This window comes from Marmota monax, unplaced genomic scaffold (assembly GCF_021218885.2).
Source record: "Marmota monax isolate L192 unplaced genomic scaffold, Marmota_monax_Labrador192_F-V1.1 WCK01_AAM20220418_F8-fsc00177, whole genome shotgun sequence".
NCBI lineage: Eukaryota > Metazoa > Chordata > Mammalia > Rodentia > Sciuridae > Marmota > Marmota monax.
Genome location: NW_026694922.1, coordinates 3,278,294 through 3,297,994, shown reverse-complemented (window position 1 = coordinate 3,297,994; position 19,701 = coordinate 3,278,294). Strand labels below are relative to the sequence as shown.

General features: G+C 56.2%; 1 protein-coding gene across 10 annotated transcripts in view; it reads left to right on the top strand.

Moving 5' to 3' along the window:
- Nucleotides 1–19,701, top strand: part of LOC124081144 (beta-adrenergic receptor kinase 2) — a 346,261-nt gene that overhangs the window by 171,258 nt on the left and 155,302 nt on the right. For all 10 annotated transcript variants that reach the window (XM_046427320.1, XM_046427319.1, XM_046427318.1 and 7 more), the window contains 3 exons: nt 13,583–13,756; nt 16,512–16,602; nt 18,542–18,734. In XM_046427320.1, the coding sequence (XP_046283276.1) occupies nt 13,583–13,756; nt 16,512–16,602; nt 18,542–18,734 (458 nt within the window). The remainder of the gene's footprint in view (nt 1–13,582; nt 13,757–16,511; nt 16,603–18,541; nt 18,735–19,701) is intronic.

The window sequence follows — 19,701 nt, the reverse complement described above, 5'->3', positions numbered from 1 at the left end:
TCTTGTCCCATCTCCAACCTGGGGTGTGTCCCTCTGCCTGCAAAGCTCAGGTCACAGTCGGAACCGGCCTCTGCATCTGCCTCCGTCTACACTAGGGGTCACCAGCTGTGGCTTGTGGGCCAAATCAGCCTGTCACTTGCTGGGGTGCAAACTAGGAATAGTTGATACATTTCAGTTGTACGAAAAAATATATGTGCATAGATATATGTGTGTGTGTGTGTGTGTGTGAATAATATGTCATCTTATTTCAATAATATGTCCTAAATTTCATAATATGAAAATTATACGGTATTCAAGTCACAGCGTCCTTAATTAAAGTTTTCTCGGAGCCCGACACATCCCTTCAGTCACCTGTCTGTGGTGGCTCTCTCTCTGCGACGGTAGAGCTGATGAGCAGAGATGGAGATTTCCTGCAAAGCAGAATGGAATTATTAGTTGGCCCTTTACAGGAAAAGCCGGCTGAGTGCTAGTCCACACCAGCCCGCGGGGACCACAGCACCTGCAGGTCCATGTGCCTCCTGCCTGCCTAACTGCTTGGTTTTGCCCTGGGAAGTTCCTCCCTTCTCCTGGGATCCAGCCAAATCAAGGAGAAGATGTTAGAAATCCAGCTCTTATATTAATGATGGTCACATCTGCCTAACAACCTTGATTTAGTCAACATACAATGTATATATGTACAGAAACATCAAACTGTACTCCATAATTGGGTACAATTATAAAACATCATTTTTTTAAGAGAGATTCAACTGAGACCTCAATCTGCTGGGTGGCCTTCGGCAAACTAGCTGCATCTCTCGTTTCAGTTTTCTTCTCTGTGAAATGTTGGAGGTGTGTCCATCTTAGTTCATTTTCTGTTGCTATAACAAAATACCCAAGACCAGGTGATTTATGAAGAATAGAATAGAAGTTTATTTAACCTCTAGTTCTGGAGGCTGGGAACTAGCAACTGGTGAAGGCCTTCTTCACCAGTTGCTTAGCGCCTTGCCATTGCTGAGGCTGGTTTTGAACTCATGATCAGGCAGGAAGTTCCCCTCAAACGCCCACCGCTTCAGGGATCCTCACTTCCACGTGGGGAGCACAGACAGGTTTGTGGCGCTGAGTCTGCGGCCATTCCTGAGGTTCATACAGGACAGGGAAGATACCGGAACGGGCGTCTGATTGGTTCGGTTTGTGTCACGTGATCATCTCCTGGATCCTGATAGGACGGGCTCCTTGACGGACAGCTCCACCCACCGCCATTGGCCTGGGCGCTTGAGGGAGGGCGCGGTGGCGTGGCTCTGGACGGGCACAGGAGCGCTCCGCGCTGGGGCGGGACATCAGGGCTTGGGGACGCGTGGAAAGACGCAGGCCCACTGTCCAGATGGGAGCACTGAGGCCCAGAGCGGCTCGCTGCCCTGCGTGCACCCAGCTCTTCCCCTGGGGTAGAGCAGGGTCCACGGAGCGGGAACCAGGACGAAGGGGAAGTGGACCTAGAGGCCCAGCAGAGAAGGGTGGGGCTGATTAGAAGAGGATCCCAATGGCCCGGAAGAGCAGGTCAGGGTGCGCTGAGGCTCACCCCTGTGCCATGGGGCTGAGTCCAAGGGGCAGGGTCGCCTGAACATTTATCCACCTCCTCCTGCTGATCATGATTCATGGGGACACCACGGAGCCCCCTCTGTGAGCAGAGCATGCACCCGCAGCCAGCAGAGGGGCATCTGCAGTGGGAGTCCCGGGACACCAAGGGGGTGGCAGCCTGCGGTGATAAGGGGTCCACAGGGAGGTCACCCATGCCTATGACTACTCAGTAGAGGTGGCACAAGGAAGGGTGTTGTTGAGCCTGGGGTAGGTGACCTCCTAGGGGACACAGGTCTTTGTCATCCACATGGAGCAGAACTGCTCCCTTCTAGAACTTGTTCCCCAAGGCCTGGGAAAGGCCCGTCCTCCAGATGGCCTCCAATTCTCTCACCTGCACTTGAGCCCTCTCTGCCTCCATGGGACAAAACAGAGGCCCAGGGAGTCCCCTGGAGTAGTGTTCTGTCCCCAGAGAAGCGAGGGAGCTCTGTCTCATTGCTTTCTCCCCCCAGGACAGGGCCATCGGCCCCTCTGCCTGGACCTGCCCCGGACATATAAATGCCTGTGATGATGAAGGAGGAAGTCACATTTATGAATATTTTATTAACACATGATTATGGCCATAATTTCTCCCAGCCCCGCCCCCGCCCTCCCACCTTCTAAATTATTTTAAGAAGAGCTTCTGCGCCGCTGCAGGCCCACGGAAACCCTGCCCGGTGATTTACTCACTCTCTCGAGTGCTTTGGAAGATTTCATAATAGGGTGTTCTGAAATCAGCTATTAAGAATTTCACAGTCATATAAATGTCTTTGCTTTGTGTCATAACAGATCATTTTGAAATATATTAAGAATCATTTCCATTAATCAAGGTTTTCTTTATATATATGTATATATATATATATATATATATATATATATATATATATATATATATATATATATAAATAATCCTCTCCTCCCAGTGAGCTCGAGTTCCTTAGCTTCTTTCAAAAGCGCTGATCCTACTCGTTAGAAGCCATATCAGTCCCTGTGGGGTGATTTGGGGCCTTCCAAGACCAGACTCAGGGTTTGGAGCTGATAAAGCAAAAACAGCCACCACCAAGGTTGGGTCAGGGTTTGATGGGCTCTGAAGCACGTGGCCTGCGTTATGCTCTGACTGGACCCAGGCAATAGTTCAGTGAGCAAAATGGCTCCAAGAACAAGAGTCAGGAGGCAGGCACTAGGTGCGATTGCTGTGCTGGTGTCTCTGAGCCTCAGTCTCCTCTTCTGTGAGATGGGACTAGTGATGGTATCCACTGTGTGGGCTTCTTGTGAGAATTCAGTGGGTCAGTGAGGAAAATGTGGGCACGAGGGTTGGTGCAGGATAGGGCCCTTCACACATGTCCATTTTCATCCATCTCTGTTGTGTAAATAAGGAAAAGGGCTCAGAGGAGGCATGCCACTTACCTGGAGTCACCCAGCTGATCCATTCCAGAGTGCAGTGTTTTCCTGCGCTGAGTGCTTACAGACAGGATGATCTTGGAGCAACGGGGAAGGAGCAGGAACTAGTACAATGATCATTTGTTAGAGGAAGAGCCTTAGGCCCACCAGAGAGGTTCAGCTCTATCTATACAGAGAGGTTCAGGACACACAGCTAAATCAAGAGATGGGAATGGACCCGGGTGGCCCCGTGCTCTGAGCCCAACCTCGGGACTGCCCCTCCTCCCTCCAGTGCCCTGGTCCACCCAGTTCTGACCCTGCCTTCCTGCGGCCCCCTGGAGGAGGGCTGTCCCCCACAACTCGCCCACTTCCTCTGGCAGCCCCACCCATCTGTCCGACGGATCAGGTGAAAGTTTGGCCAAATATGAGCACCCTCAGGTGTGGCCACTCACTAGGGTGACCCTGGGGTGCCGCTGGAGGCTCACTCCCTGTTGCTGGCGAAGGCTGCGGGAGGGGGCTCCGAGGGTCTTCACCAGCCACAGGGGAATGGACACAAGGTTGGCCTGCAGCTCCCAAGGCCGGTGGCTGGGCATCCCTCTGAAGCCACCAGGCGGCGGCTCACCCAAGCTCGCGTCTCCCCTTTGGCCAAAGCAGCCAGCGAGACGATTGGCCAGTGTCCTGTGTCCCCGGTGGCCGTGGTTAGAGGCTGTGCATGGGAGGGGGAAGCCGGGGCCTGGGACGCAACAGGGAGGCCAGACTGCCCAGCTCCTGGCGGCGAGATGCCCCCGGGTGACTGGCTTTGTCCCCTCTCTGGACCTCAGGCTTCATGTCCTGAGGATGACGACCGCCACTGTCCTCCGCCATTCCACAACTGGGTAATGAGTGTCTCTCAGTGGCACTCCCAGGTCCTCCCAAGCAGCACCCGTCCCTTGCTTGCAGAGCGCTTTGCCACCTCCCGGCTCGGCCATTGGCCATGGCCATGGGCGTTAGAGCAGCCCGGGGAAGGGCGTGGCCAGTGGCTGGTGCCTGGGCCGCTTCCCTGCGGGGCCGCCCGCGGGATCAGAGCCGGGAACGTGGGCTTTGGAACCAGAACCCGGTTCTGATGTTCGGTGTGGCCCAGCTCCCAGAGCCTAGCCGAGGATCCTGGTGGCTGAAGGCCGTGCGGGGCAGTGGTTAGAGCACAGTCCCACGTGACACAGATCTGGGCTCAGGCCAGCCTCGGGGCTCTCCGGTGACTGTGCTGTGCCACGTCCTTGGTGACTGTTCCCTGCAGAGCTCAGTGGGGGCTTCCGGTGGGAGGGGTGCCATCGTAGGGTGGCCAAGGAAGGAGCCAGCTGGCACCTGGGTCCCCTCTCTGCACAGTCTCAGGGCCCCCGGGGCTGGCTGAGCTTCCTCCCTTCCCGGGGGCTGCAGACCCCAAGGGCCAGGTTCTCTGCTGTGTCACATCTGCCCTGTTGCCTGGAGGAGAAGCTTCGGGTGGAGGGAACCGGGCTCCGCCCTGGATGGAGGAGCCTGGTTTGAGGGCAGGAGGGTGGGAAGTATGAGTGTGGCCGTATTTGGCCACTCGCCCCGTGCAGGGGACTTCGGCTCTGGAGGCTCAGTTTCCTTGCCTAGAACAGGGGACCAAAGGGAAGAGTGAGTTCAAGGTCAAAGGTGCAGGTGGGCGGGAGGTGGGGGCCCAGGCCTGGCAGGTATGTAAGGAAGAGCTGCTGTTGGGAAGCCGGATGTCCCACACCAGTGACAAAATCCTCCCAGAATCTCTCTTCTCTACCTCAGTCCAAGGCCAGGGACCGATTCACAAGGATGGGCTCTTTTGATGCCCACAGCAGCAAACCCGACAGAGAACAAGTTATCGTTTTGTGGTTCGGGATGCTGAGGCTCAGAGAGGTTAGGTAACATCTTCAAGGCCCAACAGCATTCTGTGGTGGAGCAGGTTAGAACGCAGTGCCAGTCTGACTCCAGAGTTCCTGCGTGTCTCCTCCACGGGATGTCTGCCTGGCCCGTCCTTGGGGAGCACTCTGGGTGCTTGGGTCTCCATTCTCTTTCCTAAGGGCCCCTTCCTGGTTCCATCCAATCTCTGTCTAGTCTTCCAGTCTCCACACAGCACTCCATTTGGAAGGCTATCCCACTCAGCCGAATTGGGGGAGCTCAGAGTTGAGACTGCAGATGTAGACGGGACCAGGCTAGCCTCTGGTTCCCCTGCACAATCGTGCCACTTCCTGACCTCTGACCTCTGAGACTTAGCGTTCTCGTCTGTAACACGGGATCACAATTATGTCTACCTCCCACGGGAGTGTGACCTCCTTATGTTATCCAGTTGGAATACAAAGCTTTGCTGTTGTTGGAGCTCTGGAAGAACGATGTGTCCCCTCCCCAGAAAGCAGACTGTTTGTCCCTTTTCCCACCATCCCTTGTTGCTTTGCACAAATGGCAGCAGTTCCCAGAATCCTAACTGGCTCCCCGATATCCCCCTCCCCGCCCAACCCCTCTTTTTATTGTCGTTGTGTGTGAGACATTTGTTACAGCAGATGTACTGATACTGATACGTTGTGATGGTCGTGTGGCCACGTCTCTTTCTTCTCTGAGGCTCATATGGGGGCTTCATCTACTTGTCCTCACTACATCTGTGGCCTGCTTGTCATCCACCTGCTGCCTAAGATGTGACACAGTCAGGCCCATTCATAAGCTGGGGGTGGCTCATGATGGGTGACGGAGGAAGGCTGCCATTTGGCTGGCGAGTCCCCCCCACCTGCCACGAGAAAGATGTCAGTCCCCGGGTGGATGTGGCCGTGGTCCCAGGTGCCCAGGAAGGAGGGACATACGATAATACTGACGCCTGAGCCCTGCCCTCTGCTGGGTCCCCCAACCACTGGCAGCAAGGGCCATCCATCAAGGGACAGGAAGTGGCCACACTCTGCAGTAGGCAAGACCCCGAGCGCAGAAGGCCGGTGATGATTACTATAATGATGCTCTTCCCATAGAACAATGACCCGGGTGTCCAAAGGCTTTGTGGCTTATTTTACTGTTTCTGTTGTTCTCAAGCTACTGTGTGACTCGGGCTTTGATGTTGTCTTTATTAAAAAAAAAAAAATAGAAACAGTAGCCAGGCATTGTCACACCCATAATCCCAGAGACTGGGGAGGCCAAGGCAGGAGGATTGCATGTTTGAGGCCAGCCTGGGCAATGCAGTGAGACCCTGTCTTGGAAAGAAAAAAAAAAGTGGGGGGAGCTGGGGATGTGACTCGGGGATAGAGTGTTCCTGCGTGCAATCCCCAGTGTCTCACCAAAATGCAAACAGTGCCAACGAGTATAGAGTAAGAACAAGGACGCTTCTTCTTGCACTCCTCATCCCGCTGTTAACAGTTTGGGGTCTGCTCTTCCTTCAGGCTTAAAAAAAAGTAATAGACTTTAAAATTTGGAGTGGTTTTTAGTTTGATAGAAGAATTGACCGGAAAGTACAGCTCCCCTATCCCCCTCCCCGCCCCTCTTGTTATTGTGGAGACATTTGTTACAGCAGACGAACTGATACTGATACGTTGTGATTATCATGGGAAGCCCTCGGTTTGCGTGACGCGTCCTTCTTGGTCTTGTGGCTTCAGAATCCACCACTACAGAACCTCAGCCCAGTTCCTCAGCTCTCACGGGCTGTTTTATATTTTCTTGGTTTTTTCATTTTATTTTTGCGGTGCCGGGGAAGGAACCTGGTCCTGGAGGGCGTCTCCCTTCCTTCCCACCCTGCACCCCACTTCCTGCTTCCCCTTAGTAAGGGGAGCTGCGCCTTGTAACCAGGTGTCCAGAGCCCAGAGTGGCTGCACCTCCTCGTGTTTCCTTCCAGAGCGCTGATTCGGGTTGATGTCCGTCCCCGTGGTGACCCTCCGATGGACCCAGCCTTGACCATTTCTTCAAGGGCTGCATTGAAGAACATCGGAGTTCAAGAGGGAGGAGGAGCAGGAGGGCTGGTGCCCAGACTGGGTGGCTTCCCTGCATCGGGGGCCCCAAGGGGCAAGTGGAGTCTCCCAAAGCTTGGGCTAGTCTGGTGCTCTGTCCCCATGGTGACCTTCCAGGTGCCACCAGGCAAGAGTCACTCCCTCTTAAAGTACTTCTGATGCAGAGGAGGCTCCAAGTGCTGGAAGGAGCCCCTGTGTACAGGGCAGGAACCGGGCCCAGAGAGAGGGAGAGGATTACTTGGGGCCACACAGCAAAGCTGTGGAGATGGGGGGAACTAGAGTCCTGGTCTCCGATTCCTGAGCCGGATCTCCTCTTCTTGCTTTGACTGCTCCCCTGTCCCTCTCTACCAAGTGGGTCCCCAAGGGGTCCCCGGCTCCTCAAGGTGAATCTGGAAGACAGAAGAAATCAGGGAAGGTTCTCTGGGCAGCAGGCGGAGTCAGCGGGGCTGCGGGGACAGAGCCCGCACAGTGGGGCAGGGGCTCCTTTCTCATGTAAAGCCGCGTCTGCAGGTGGCCACCTGGACGGTACCAACCTAGGGGCCTGCACTGGTGCTGGGCCTGACCAGGGCTCCGCTGAGAGCATTCGAGCATGTGACCTGGTGTCCTGGGATCTCCTGGATCTGTCCTTGGACCTAGCACCCTAAGGGCTGTCCCCTCAGGTCCCCATCCGGCTCCAGTGCCTTGGCGGCAGGCCACGCCTCCTGTGCCCAGCCCCAGCTGGCGGCTTGGCCCTCTGCCTGACAGCTGGCACAACCGTGCCTATTCTGGGCCACCGCGAGGATTTATTCTGCATTTTCGGAGCATATTGGATTCATTCATTAGGCGGGAACGGCTGCTCTGGAATGTAAACAATTATAGTTTTTTTTACAAAATGAACTCCCCTCAGTGGCCGAGGCTGGAAAGGCAGAGCTCACAAGCAGCTCAGTGCCTTGGAGGGTGGTGGGGGGACAGCTGGGGGTCTTGGGGCTCAGAGCAGCTGGGCCACTCCCTTGCCGGGTGGCCCCTGAATCTCTTGCCTTCTTTTGTCTCTGTTTTCCATAAATACCAGTGGGAGGTGGCTTCCATTCTGTGCCTCCCGTGTGCCAGGTGCTTTGCTTTGGCCATTTCAAAGTTGCTGTGGCGTAGGGACAGTCACCCCGCTATAGAAGAAGAGACTGAGGTTCAGAGAGGAACCTGCCTCATGGGGTGAATTGGTGCTCTCCAGGGTTCCCTTGCAGTCTAGGTCATCAGAGTCTCCATTAGCCTGTCATTGGAGGAACAGGACAGCTCAGGGACCAGGCGCAATGGTGCTAGTAATCACGTGCTGACCAGGGAATCCCAACTGCTGACGTTTACCAAGAACTCATTCTCTACGGGGCGTGATGGGTGCCTTGTGCACAGACCCTCCCACGTGACTCCCGTAACCCTGCATGGCAGCTAGTCCCCTTGCTCAGATGAGCAAATAGAGACCTTGGGAAGCCGAGGAAGCTGGCTAAGGTCGCGGGGAGGGATGGAGGCCGACCTGGGCCCAGGGCTTCTGTCTTTGAAATCCGCAGCCTGGCTCCTCACTCACGGGTGTGTCGGATAAGTGGAGTCAGCTCTGGGCCCCTCGGGCCGTGGGTCACCATGGAGAGGCCACCAGCTTGGCTCAGTGGTGGCTGGTGACGCCCCGCTTTCCCTGCGCCACAGGTTCCGCCTCAGGGGAGCCTCTGAGAGCCGATGGCCCCCACCCAGGTGCCTCAGTGAGGAGAGCTGGGCGAGTCCTGCCCCCCGCCTTGCTGGCCGGGTGCCCTCAGCACGCCACTCCTGGACCGGCTGCCTGTCCCACCTGGTGCCTTGGATCCTGTAGTCACCCATGTGACACCTGCCCACCGGGGTCCTCTGAACCCATCTGCTCCTCAGCTTGTCATGGGCTTGGGGACCCTCCCAGGCAGCTTCACGTCATTGTCTTGTTCCATCCCCAGAGTGACCCCATGGGAGAGGCGCTGCCCCATTTTACAGATAAAGAGACTGAGGTTCAGAGAGGTGACACTTCCTGTTTGAGGGATCACAGCCAGACGGAAATTCTGTGGGGACCTCCAGTTGAGCCGTGCCCTCTGGCTTCTTGACCAAGTCAGTCTGGGAGACACCCCCACCCCACTCCCTTCCTGTAGCCATCCAGGGCACCTGGGTAGGTCAGGGTTCTGAGAAGTCCTGCAGGTGGGAACCAGGCTGGGTCCTTCCTTGCAGGACTTCGCAGTCTCCAGTTGCCCCACTCGACCTGCCCCTGCCCTGGAATCTGCTTTTCCCAGGACACTTGCTCAGAGTCCCCAGAACATTTTCTGAACCTTTGATCAGTGGTACCTGGAAGCCTCCTAGTGGGACCACATTAGCATTCTGCACACACAACCTCCAAGAGTCTCCAAATGCACTCCTTGGGGGCAGATTCTGTCCATTGTTATTCTGATTTTGCAGAAGAAGAGACGGAGGCTCCAAGTGGATCCCACTTCCCCAACATCCCATGGCTTTCAGCAGAGGAATAGGGTTTAACTAAGCAGTCAGCTCCTGAGTGCTGCCTTTCCTTGAGGCGGCCACTGCCTCTGCGGCTTATCTCTTCCCTGCAGGTGGTCTCCGTCTTCACCGCCTGGGAATTGGAAATCTCTGTGTGAGCAAATGCGAACCAGATGCGCCAACATTATAAATAAGTCACATAACGTTGAGTGATCCAGGGCCGCCCAGCTATTGTTGGGAGGAGAAGTAACTTGGTTATTAATAAATGCAGGAGGCCACGGTAATTGATAGCGATTGAACTCCCAGTGTGCAGCTAAAACAGCCAGTGTCTCTCCCTCTGTCTGTCTCTCCCCCTCTGTCTGTCTCTGCATTGATCATAAAGGGGAAAAACCTGCTTTTTAGGTGGATTTGACATCAGAACCACAGCTCCACGCCTTCCTGTGTTCCCCCATTTCCTTCTCCCATTTGCACAACTTTCTCCTTTGTTCTCTTTTCAAATCCCACTCAGGCTCTTGGTGACAAATGGCTGTGGGCAGGTGACTCTGAGGCGATTTCCCTGCGTTGCCTTGGGTGGGGCTCTCTCAGCTCGGCTCTAGCTAGGCCAGAGCTTCCCCTCCCTGGAGATCACAGGATATGTTTTCAAGGCTCTGAGAAGTCCTGCGGCGTTGAGACCCCACCACCCATGCCCGTGACCAGTGGAGGTGATGCAGGGACCGTTCATTGTCCCCTCCAGACACTGGGAACATTCTGGAGGATGACCCCTATGACAAGCGCTTTAATCTCTGGCCCCCTTCTGGGTGGCCACCCTGTCCAGCTCCACATCCCCGTTCCGACCCAGGGGTCATTGGCTTGGTCCTGCTCTTGAGAGGTCGACCCCTGAGCCCCACCCCCAGACCCTCTGGGTATTTTATTTAGAGACTGGGTCTCCCTGAGTTGCTTAGGGCCTCGCTGTGGCTGAGGCTGGCTTTAACCCACGATCTTCCTGCCTCAGCCTCCGGAGTTGCTGGGATGACAGGTGTGTGCCACCACGCCCGGCTCTCTTTTCCAAATCTTGGAGGAGACTGGAAGGGAAGTGACCTGGGCCATCCTTGGTGACAGCTACCCATTCATCCACAGATCCCTTCATTTCATTGCTCACTTTACAGAGGTTGTCGAGCCTTCCTGATATCAGGGTTGATCCAGGACCTGGGGAGGCAGCCAGGACTGTTAGGTGGGTTTGAGGTGATTAAGCAACACGTGTCCGAGAAAGAACCACCTATCAGGCGCCGACACAACGCCTGTCAATCAGCAGGGGTCCCCTGGCCAGTCCTGGACCTTAGCCAGCTCCCCCTACCAACCCCAGTGGGCCTGTCCCAACCCTCTCTTCCTACCCGAGCCCAATAAAAATTCCAGTCCAGTGGAGCCCCACCTTCTCCTAAGACCCTCTCCCCTGCTGGGCTGTGCTGGCAGGACACATCTCGGACAATGGATGGAAGGGAATGTCCCCCTTCCATCTGCAGGGATCAGAGAGCCCTCTTCCTTGTGGGTCTTCTTTTCAGAAATAGCAATCACGGATATCCGTCATGACTGTGTCCGGGAAGGCCCCTGCTGTTGGGATGTTGGGGACCCTATTTTAGAGAGCAGCGGTGGAGGGTGGGGGGACAGGAATACCCACCTAGAAAGTTCCTTCCTATTAACTTTGCTTTCAGTCCCCAGCTGGGGACAAGAACATCTTGTTCGGTGGTAATGACCCGGGAGGCCTCTGGCGTTACCTGCTAATCTCCCTGACAGAGAGAACGGACTGACGGCAGGCGCAGGTGACAGATCTAATTAGAATCTAATGACATTTTGGTGCTTGCATTGTATTTATTTCTACATTCTCTTGCGACAGGTGACAATGGATTCTCATTTAAGATATCACAGTAACATTTCATTTTACAATGTATTCATTTAAGAGAAGGAGATAAGTGAGTCCGTATTTAAAAAAAAAAAAATGTCTGTTGGGTCATAGCTTAGGACACACGGCTCCAAGATGGCATTTGAAGGACTGATTTGGTTAAAGGAGGTTAGTAGCTGTCTGCTGTTCTGGTGACATCTCTGAGTCAGTTTTCACACTCTAGGACTCTTGGGAAGATTTAATAGTAACAATGTGTCAAAATGCATCCTACTGTCAGAGTAACTAATGAGAGCAGATTTAAAAACTGGAAAAAAAATGAAAAAAGATCTAATAGTAATAATGACTAATTGTGGCTGACACAGGTCCAGCTTTCCCATGTGCTGCTCAGGACACTCTAGCACACACTGTGCAGCTCCAAATGGGAGCGGAGTGGAGAGGCCATGTTACATAGGAGACATAGGAACATAGGTCCTTCTTGCCCCCCCCCCCCCGCCCCCACCACCTACACCATCATCACCACCATCACCACCACCACTATCATCATCTTCTTCATCATTGTGAAGGAGGTAGGACTTCTCGATTTTCCCTCTGAGTGTGAGTGTCATCTCTATCAAGTGGAGCTCAACTCTAAAATAAGGATCATAAGAATGACGCTTTTGTGGTGACCAGTGCTGAGTAACTGGCGTGCTGGAGGATCCCGGGACTCAGTGGTTATCTGTGACACCTTCAGTGACGGGTGGGGCTGTAGTCTCTGATGAAACCTTCCTTCTAGATCCCCAGTCCCCAAGGCTGACTCTTCAGGACGTCTTTCTGAAGAACAGGTCCTCTGTGAGCCCCTGGGTTGGACAGGGACCCTCTATGGGCAGCTGTTATTCTTATTTCAAGGAAGGAGACACATTTGGGAGCAGATAGGAGCCGGGAGAGCATTTTTTAAAGGATGGCACTGATTGACATTGATCTTAGCAGATCATTTAATTCTATTTTGATCACAGAATCAGTCCACAGCCTCTCTGACAACCTGGAAACCCTGGATCCCCTTAGCCAGTTCTGACTTCATATGTGGCCACATTTCCTTTTCTATTATTGTGGCAGCAGCTTGGGATGATGGATGGCAGCAGTTTGGAGTGATTAACTTTGCCATCATGCTCAGGTAGTTCTCTACTCTGCTTTTCACTTAACATTCAGCAGTGGACATTATCCACATTGTTGCCGATTCTGGACGGCCTCATTACCCCATAGCATGGCTCGCCACCGCTTCTTCAGCTCCGTCTAGTTTCCCCCTCCCCTGATGGGCTCTAGACACACTGGCTTTCCTGGTGTCTCCCCAACACACCATGCTCATTTCTACCCCAGGGCCTTTGAACCACCTGCACTACCTATAAAGCACTTCCCTGGTTCTGTATGTGGCCAGCTCCTTCTTACCATTCACAGCCCAGTTCCATATGTCTCCCTGTGGCCATCCCAAATGGATAATGACTCCCTCAGTCTCTCTTTCTCTCACCACCCTGTTTAGTTTCTCCTTGCAGGGTGTGTGTGTGTGATAATTTTGTCATCTGAGGTCATCCTATCCGTGTGTCTGTCTTGTTTATCTGTTTGTCTCCCTGCTCCTTGTCCACTCCCTCCACGGACTGTGTGCTCTGTGAGGATGTCCCTATCTATTGTGTCTGTCATTGATCTCCCTGTGGTCAACATAGGTCTGTCACATAGTAGGAGCTCATAAATAAGCATTGGAGAGATGGATGGCTGGATGGATGGCTGGGTGGAGGGTGGCAGGGGGCTGAGGCTGGGTGAATGGGTAGATGAATGAGTATGTGGGGGAGGGGACACGTCATTGTCTACCTACCACAACCCAATTCCACACTCACAGTGCCTCCCCTTGATTTGTTTTTTGGGGGGGTGTACTGGGGATCAAACCCAGGGATCCTTGACCACTGGGCCACGTCCCCAGCCCTGTTCTGTGTTTTATTTAGAGACTAGGGTCTCACTGAGTTGCCTAGGGCCTTGCTAAATTGCTGAGGCTGGCTTTGAACTCACGGTCCTCCTGCCTCAGCCTCCTGAGCCGCTCGGCCCCCATGATGTCTTTAATTGCCTTGAGAAAGTGAACCGGGCAATGGGGAGGAAAGAGGCTGGGCCTGCCTTTGGGGAAAGCTGACCCTGATCTGGAGACTACACCCCAGGGGGGCCAGGTGGGGCCCTTGTTTGGGGTCCTCCCAGTGGGTTCCCGGAGGTGGAGAGGTGGCAAGGCTCTCTGCGGGCTCTGAGGTGTCCAGCCTCCTCGTGCCTGGACTCAGGCCACGGTGCCCCTCTTGTCCCCGTGCAGTGGGCCGGAAGCAGTTCATGCGTTTCGAGTGGGCGAACCACGCAGCCGTGGCCCTGGGCTGTGAGTTCGAGGAGCTGAACACGGCCACCTTCAAGCACCACCTGCGGCAGATCATCGAGCAAGTGATGTCCAGGCCCAGGCCACGGGGACTCGAGGAGGAGGAGGCCAGCCCAGGTACTGCGCTGTCCCCTCTGTGGGTGTCCAGGGTGTCCTCTGGCCTGCCACCGGGCACCCACAGCCTTCTTTCATTGGCTCATCAAGAAATATCGAAGGCCCCCTCTGTGTCCCTGTGCCAGGAGCAGGAGTGGCAGGTTCCCACCTGGACAGTACCTAGCTCTGCCCAGCGACCGTGAGGCTGCCATGTCCTGGGAGCGGCCCGGGCTGGGGTGGGGACACTGGGGGCAGTGCCAAAGGGCCATGCATTCCTCTGGATGTCACAGGAGTTGAGCCCTCACTGTGAAGGGGGAGGTGGCCTTTCTCTGTGGAACAGAGGCCAGGCTGGCACTGCTGGGCCTGGGGTAGAGGTGGCGCTCAGGGGACCTGCTCCCTGCGGCCTGGGAACTGGGGTTTTACTCTCAGCCACCAGCAGCTCCGAGCGGCGGGCAGGGCTGGTGTGCCGACTCCTTCTGTATAAAGCTCAGCCCGGGAAGGTTGGGGGTGTGTGGGACAAGGGAGCTGGTGACAGTCACGGGGCAAGAGGGGACAGGTGGTGGAGAGGGGACACAGCGCAGAGGCTGAGGCCAGTTTACTAGCTGAGGTGACAGCAGGAACCCTGGGGAAAGGGAGGGACCGAGGACGCCTTCTGCGATGGCCAGGCGGGCCCGTGCTTTTCCCTGGCACGGGGAGAAGCCCGGGAGGCCAGCGCTCTGCAGCTGTAGGGCTGGGGCCGCGGAGCCCGGGGTCTGCAGCTCTGCCCACCAGACGCCCTCCTGCAGACAGGGAGCGAAGGCGGCCTCGGGGCTCTCAGCCCAGGGGCCTCTGAGGACCCTCTAGGAGCAGCTCTCCTCGGGACAGTGGCAGTGTCTGAGCTGTGGCTTCCTCAGAAGTCCCCTGGGTCCTTGCACAGATGCACAGCCCATAAAGGCACCTGGATGTGCAAAACACACACACACACACACACACACACAGGCTGCTTGGCCAGCCTGAGCCGACCTCTCAGGCCATCTCCAGGGTGAACGCGGAGCAGGTGGGGGGGAGGGGGGCTGGGGCTTTGGAGAGATGCTGGGAGGCTGTGGGTTGCCTAGCAACCGCCCAGGGAGAGGTGGAGGGGAGGAGGGCGGGCAGCGCTGGGGCTGCTGGAAGAGCAGAGTGGCCCCCGGCACCCACTCATGCAGATGTGGAAGCCGTGGCTTGAATTCTGCGGCGGGTGCGCACACTCCAGGGTCAGGGCATGTCGTCCCTAGGCCCCGCTCTGCCCCCTTCCCCACTCTGACCCAGGCGGCCGTTTTAACTGCACGCGCCCAGGTGAGTGGGTTGAAGGGCCATCAAGCCGTGGCTGTGATCACGGCCTCGAGCCCTCCCTTCCTCCTGAGGGTCGCAGGCGGAGTCTTCCCCCTCTCCACCTAGCCCCAAGCCGGGCTGTGCCTGAGCCCACTGCGGGCCTCACAGACCGTGGCTCTCTGCGGGCGCTCAAGGTGTCTCCAGAAAGTGATTCTCAGCAGCAGGGGGAAGGACCCGTGTACCAAGATATCTTTGTTTCTCAGAATGTATCATTAGGAGAAAAAAGCCCAGGAGTGAAATTACTAAGTCCCCCAGTATATAACAGGTGACAGTTACTGAAATTAAAATTGCCCAATTTCCCTCCAGAAAAAGCAGACATTCATCACATTTCTACTACATGCAAGGTACAGAGGATTTAAAGGCCAAAAAAACTCAAGAGACAGTCTCTGACTTCAGGGCACTACCTTTGCTGGGGCACGAGGGGGTCCTCTCATGGGAGAGATGCAGGTTTAAAATAACCACACGAGTAAAGACTATGCCATAGTTTGTGTAGTAAAAGCAGGACAGAGCTGGTGGCAGTCAACGAAGGCTTCCTTGAGGAGGTGACTGGGTTAGTCAGTTTTCTGTTACTATAGCAAAATACCTGAGCTAATGAAATTAAAAAGAGGAAAGGTTTATTTTGGCTTACAGTTCTGAAGGGCTTGATTTGTGGTCCTTTGGTCTCATTGCTTTTGGGCCTGTGATGGGGCAGCACGTCTACTCTCCCTTTCAAGGGTATGTCCCCTAGTAGGGTGTGGCAGCCCATGCCTCCATCTCAGCAACTTGGGAGGTTGAGACAGAAGGATCATAAATTTGAGGACAGTCTGGGCAACTTAGGGAGGTCCTGTCTGAAGATAAAAATCAGGAAGGACTGGGGATGTGGCTCAGTGGTAGAGTAACCAAAGTGCAGCAGTAAACACAACAAAATGAAATAAAAATGAGGCCCCCAAGCGCATGGCCTAGTGACCTGGAGCCTCCCAGTAGGCCGCGCCCTGAGGGCCCTGTCCCCAAAGTCCCAGCCCTGAAGTCCCTGCCCCCGAAGTCCCCGCCCCCAAAGGCCCCGCCCCAAAGGCTCCGCCCCAGAAGGCCCCGCCCCCCGAAGTCCCCGCCCCCGAAGGCCCCGCCCTCCCCCACAGCCACCGTGGCTGGGAACCCACCTGTATCAGGTGGCCCTGGGGTGGTTCTGGGTCCCATCCCCAGCAGTGCTGTCCACGTGGAGCACTGGGGGTCACCTGGGGAGCAGCTTGGAGAGCAGGAGGGCCAGGCGGTGCGAGACCGTGGAGTGCTCATAAATCACCTGGACCTTGTCCCAGGAGCTGGCGCTATTTCAACAGTGGCGCTGGGGAGGGGTATTTTCCAAGTCAAGCGACCCCTGCTGTCCTGTGGCAATGTCCTCGGCCCTGAAAGGTGGTGACAGTGGCCTGCCACCCCGTCCTCTTTCTGACTCCAGGGCTCAAGATGATGGGCGTGGAGTGCGTGGAGGGCATGGCCGGCGGCCTGTACCAGGAGCTCTTTGCTGCCGTCGTCTCGCTCATCAACAGGTACTGTGGCCTTTGCTGGGGCACTGGGAGCTCCTGCACGAGGCAGGTTCGACGAGGGGCATTTCTGAGCTGGCCAGAGGGTTGCTGGGGTCGGCAGTGCTGGGTTCCGATTCCACCGTGGCCCCCTGCAGGCCTCTCTGACTTCCCTTTTCACATCTGTAAAATAGGTCTATACCCCAAGGGCATCAGAGGATTAAGGGAAACCAACAAGGAATTTTAGTTGTTGGCTGTAAAAAATCCAATAAGAAAAGCACATTGGCTGGGGGCGATGGCCCACACCTGTCATCCCAGCAGCTTGGGAGGCTGAGGCAGGAGGATCATGAGTTCAAGGCCAGCCTCAGCCACAGCGAGGCCCTAAGCATCTCAGTGAGACCCTGTCTCTAAATAAAATACAGAATAGGGCTGGGGACGGGGCTCAGTGGTCGAGGGCCTCAAGTTCAATCCCTGGAATCCCCACCACCACAAAAGAAAAAAAAAAGCATGTTGGCGGCAGTGGACGTGGACAGTGCCCCCAGCCTGTCCTGGGAACCCTGGGCCTGTCCAGCAGGGCTGAGGGACAGCAGGCGAGGGGAGGAAGCCCAGAGAGCCCCGGGAATCCTGGTGCAGGGACGAGGCTGCGTGTGGCAACAGAGTTAAGGGGACCTCCGGGTTGTCATAGCCACGGTACCAACTTCCCCAGCCGCTGCGGCAGTCACTGCCATCTGGACCCCAGGCTCAAGTGGCTCGAGGTGCTTAGAGGGAGGATGGGAGGGGAGGAGACCGTGGGCAGGGAAAGGCCTCAGCCAGCCAGGGCGCGGCTTGGCCTGGTTCTGGAGCTCACATCTGTGAGGTGGGTGTACTGAGCCTGCCCGCGCCTGGGAGGACCGTCCTCGACTCCACCCACGTCCATGGTGGCTGCTCTCGCTGGCTGGCCCCGCCTTGCAGGTGGAAAGCCTCAGCAGGGAGAAGGGAGAGCTGAGGCTCAGGGTCCCCCAGCCCATCCTGCTAATGGTGATAATAGCAAATGGCCCCCGCCGAGCTCGGCACCCTGGCAAAGGCCGGCTCCCAACCGTGGACGGGTGATCACAGTCCTCCCCGCAGCCCTCTCCTCATGAACCCCGTCACAGAGGAGCGGCTGAGGCTCAGAGAGGTTGGGCACCTGTCCCAGGACACACAGCCCATCCTTGCAGAGCGAGGGTGGACACCCGCGTGATGGCTCCCGTGTCTTCCTCCTGCATTTTGATGTGAGCAAACCCCGCTCTGCCCGCCCTGGCAGACACACCAGGAGGTCCAAGGGGACAGCTTGAAAGAACCCCACTAATGCCCTCACAGGGTGAGTTCTTCTGTTTCGGTGTGCCCCTGGGGAAAGAGAGGGACGCTCTGGTCTTGATGTTGTCGCCCGCTTTCTGGGTGGCCTCCAGCCAGTCGGTTCTGCACCCCGGGCTGGTGAAGTAAGTCACTGTCCTGGAAACTCACTGTCCCTGTGCATCACCAGGTTTTTTTGTTTTTTTTTTTTTTTTTTTTTTTTATTTTGGCACCAGGGACTGAACCCACAGGAGCCTGACCACTGAGCCACCTCCCAGCCCATTTTATTTTTTATTTAGAAACAGGTCTTGCTAAGTTGCTTAAGGTCTCGCGGAGTTGCTGAGGCTGGCCTTGAACTTGCGATATGGGATATGCTTTCTACCCTCTCCTTTCATCCTTGTGATCAAACTCCCTCCTCCCACCACTCTTTAATGGTTGAAGAAACCCATGCTCAGAGAGGTTAAGCCACTCCCCAAGGTCACACAGCCTAGAAGTGGTGAGCTTGGTTTTGAAACGGGTCTGCTGGATCTCCAAACCTGCCGAGCCTGCTGCTGCAGCCTCAGTTTCTCCGTCTCTGTGATGGGGCAGCAGGAAGCTTGGACCAGCAGGTTCTCAGAATCTGTGTTGTCTCAGGGCCTCCCTCTCCTCTCTCTAGATCCTTCTCCTCCCACCACCTCTCCATGGCGTCCATCATGGTGGTGGACTCCCCGGGCTTTCAGAACCCCCGGCATCAGGGCAAGGACCGGGCGGCCACCTTTGAGGAGCTGTGTCATAATTACGCCCAGGAGCGTCTGCAGCTGCTCTTCCACCAAAGCACCTTCGTGTCCACGCTGGAGCGACTCCGAGAGGTGGGACTCGGCCGGGGAGGGAGGGCGGCCCCTGCAGCGCCTGCAGCCCTGTCTGTCTGTGGGGCCGGCCAGTGCTGCAGCCCTTCCTCTCGGCCCGGCCTCGGGGCCTCCGCTGCTCCCTGTCCTACAGCCCGGTCTCCACCAGGAGCCTCCACCCTCCAGCCCCGACACACCAGGAATATGGGCTTCCCGGGCCTCATTCCCATAGTTCTCCCCCTGGGGGAAACCTGCCTCTCCCCCCGCCTCACCAAGCTGAGCCGCTCCCCCCAGTCCTCATGGGCCCTGGCGCACCCCCCACGCGCCCTATGCGCCACTCTGGGCCACTAGGTGACGATTCCCAGCCCAGTGGGAGGTGCCCGTGCCCGTGGGCCAGCAGCTCCCCTCCTGGGGGACTTGGCTGAACGGCAGGGGAGGACCCAGGTCACCCGTGGCACAGGCAGTTGCCGGGTCCCTCAAGTCCTTCCACCGTGAAGAAAAAGGAGTGAAACATTTACCCGCGTCCCTGAGACGGGCTCTGAACAAGGGGCCTGCGGTCATCTCCTCGCCTCCCCGGGGCCTGCAAGTCCAAGGTCTAGGGCAGGCGAGTCTGACTCTCTGGCTAGGGCTGCCCTCGGCCTCCCGGTGGCCGTGAAGTCTGTAAGGAGGGACCCTGTCCCCACACGGCGGGAGGTAGAGGGCAGAGAGCCAGATGCAGGGGACACCCCTTTTATCAGGGTTTAGGCCCCAAAGGAGCCCTCCTGGCCTCATCCCCTCATAGAGGCCCACCTGTGGTACTGTCACCGTGTCACATTGGCCACTGCTTTTCAACACCCGTATTTTGGAGGGGGTGCCTTCAACACAGAAAAGCACAGAAGGACACAGTGTCCAGCCGTGAATTCTTCCAGATGCACATATTCCTGGGCCCCTCCCCCAGGGGACAATGGGAACATTGCAGGACCCCCGATGGCCACCCCGTCTCTACTCCTTC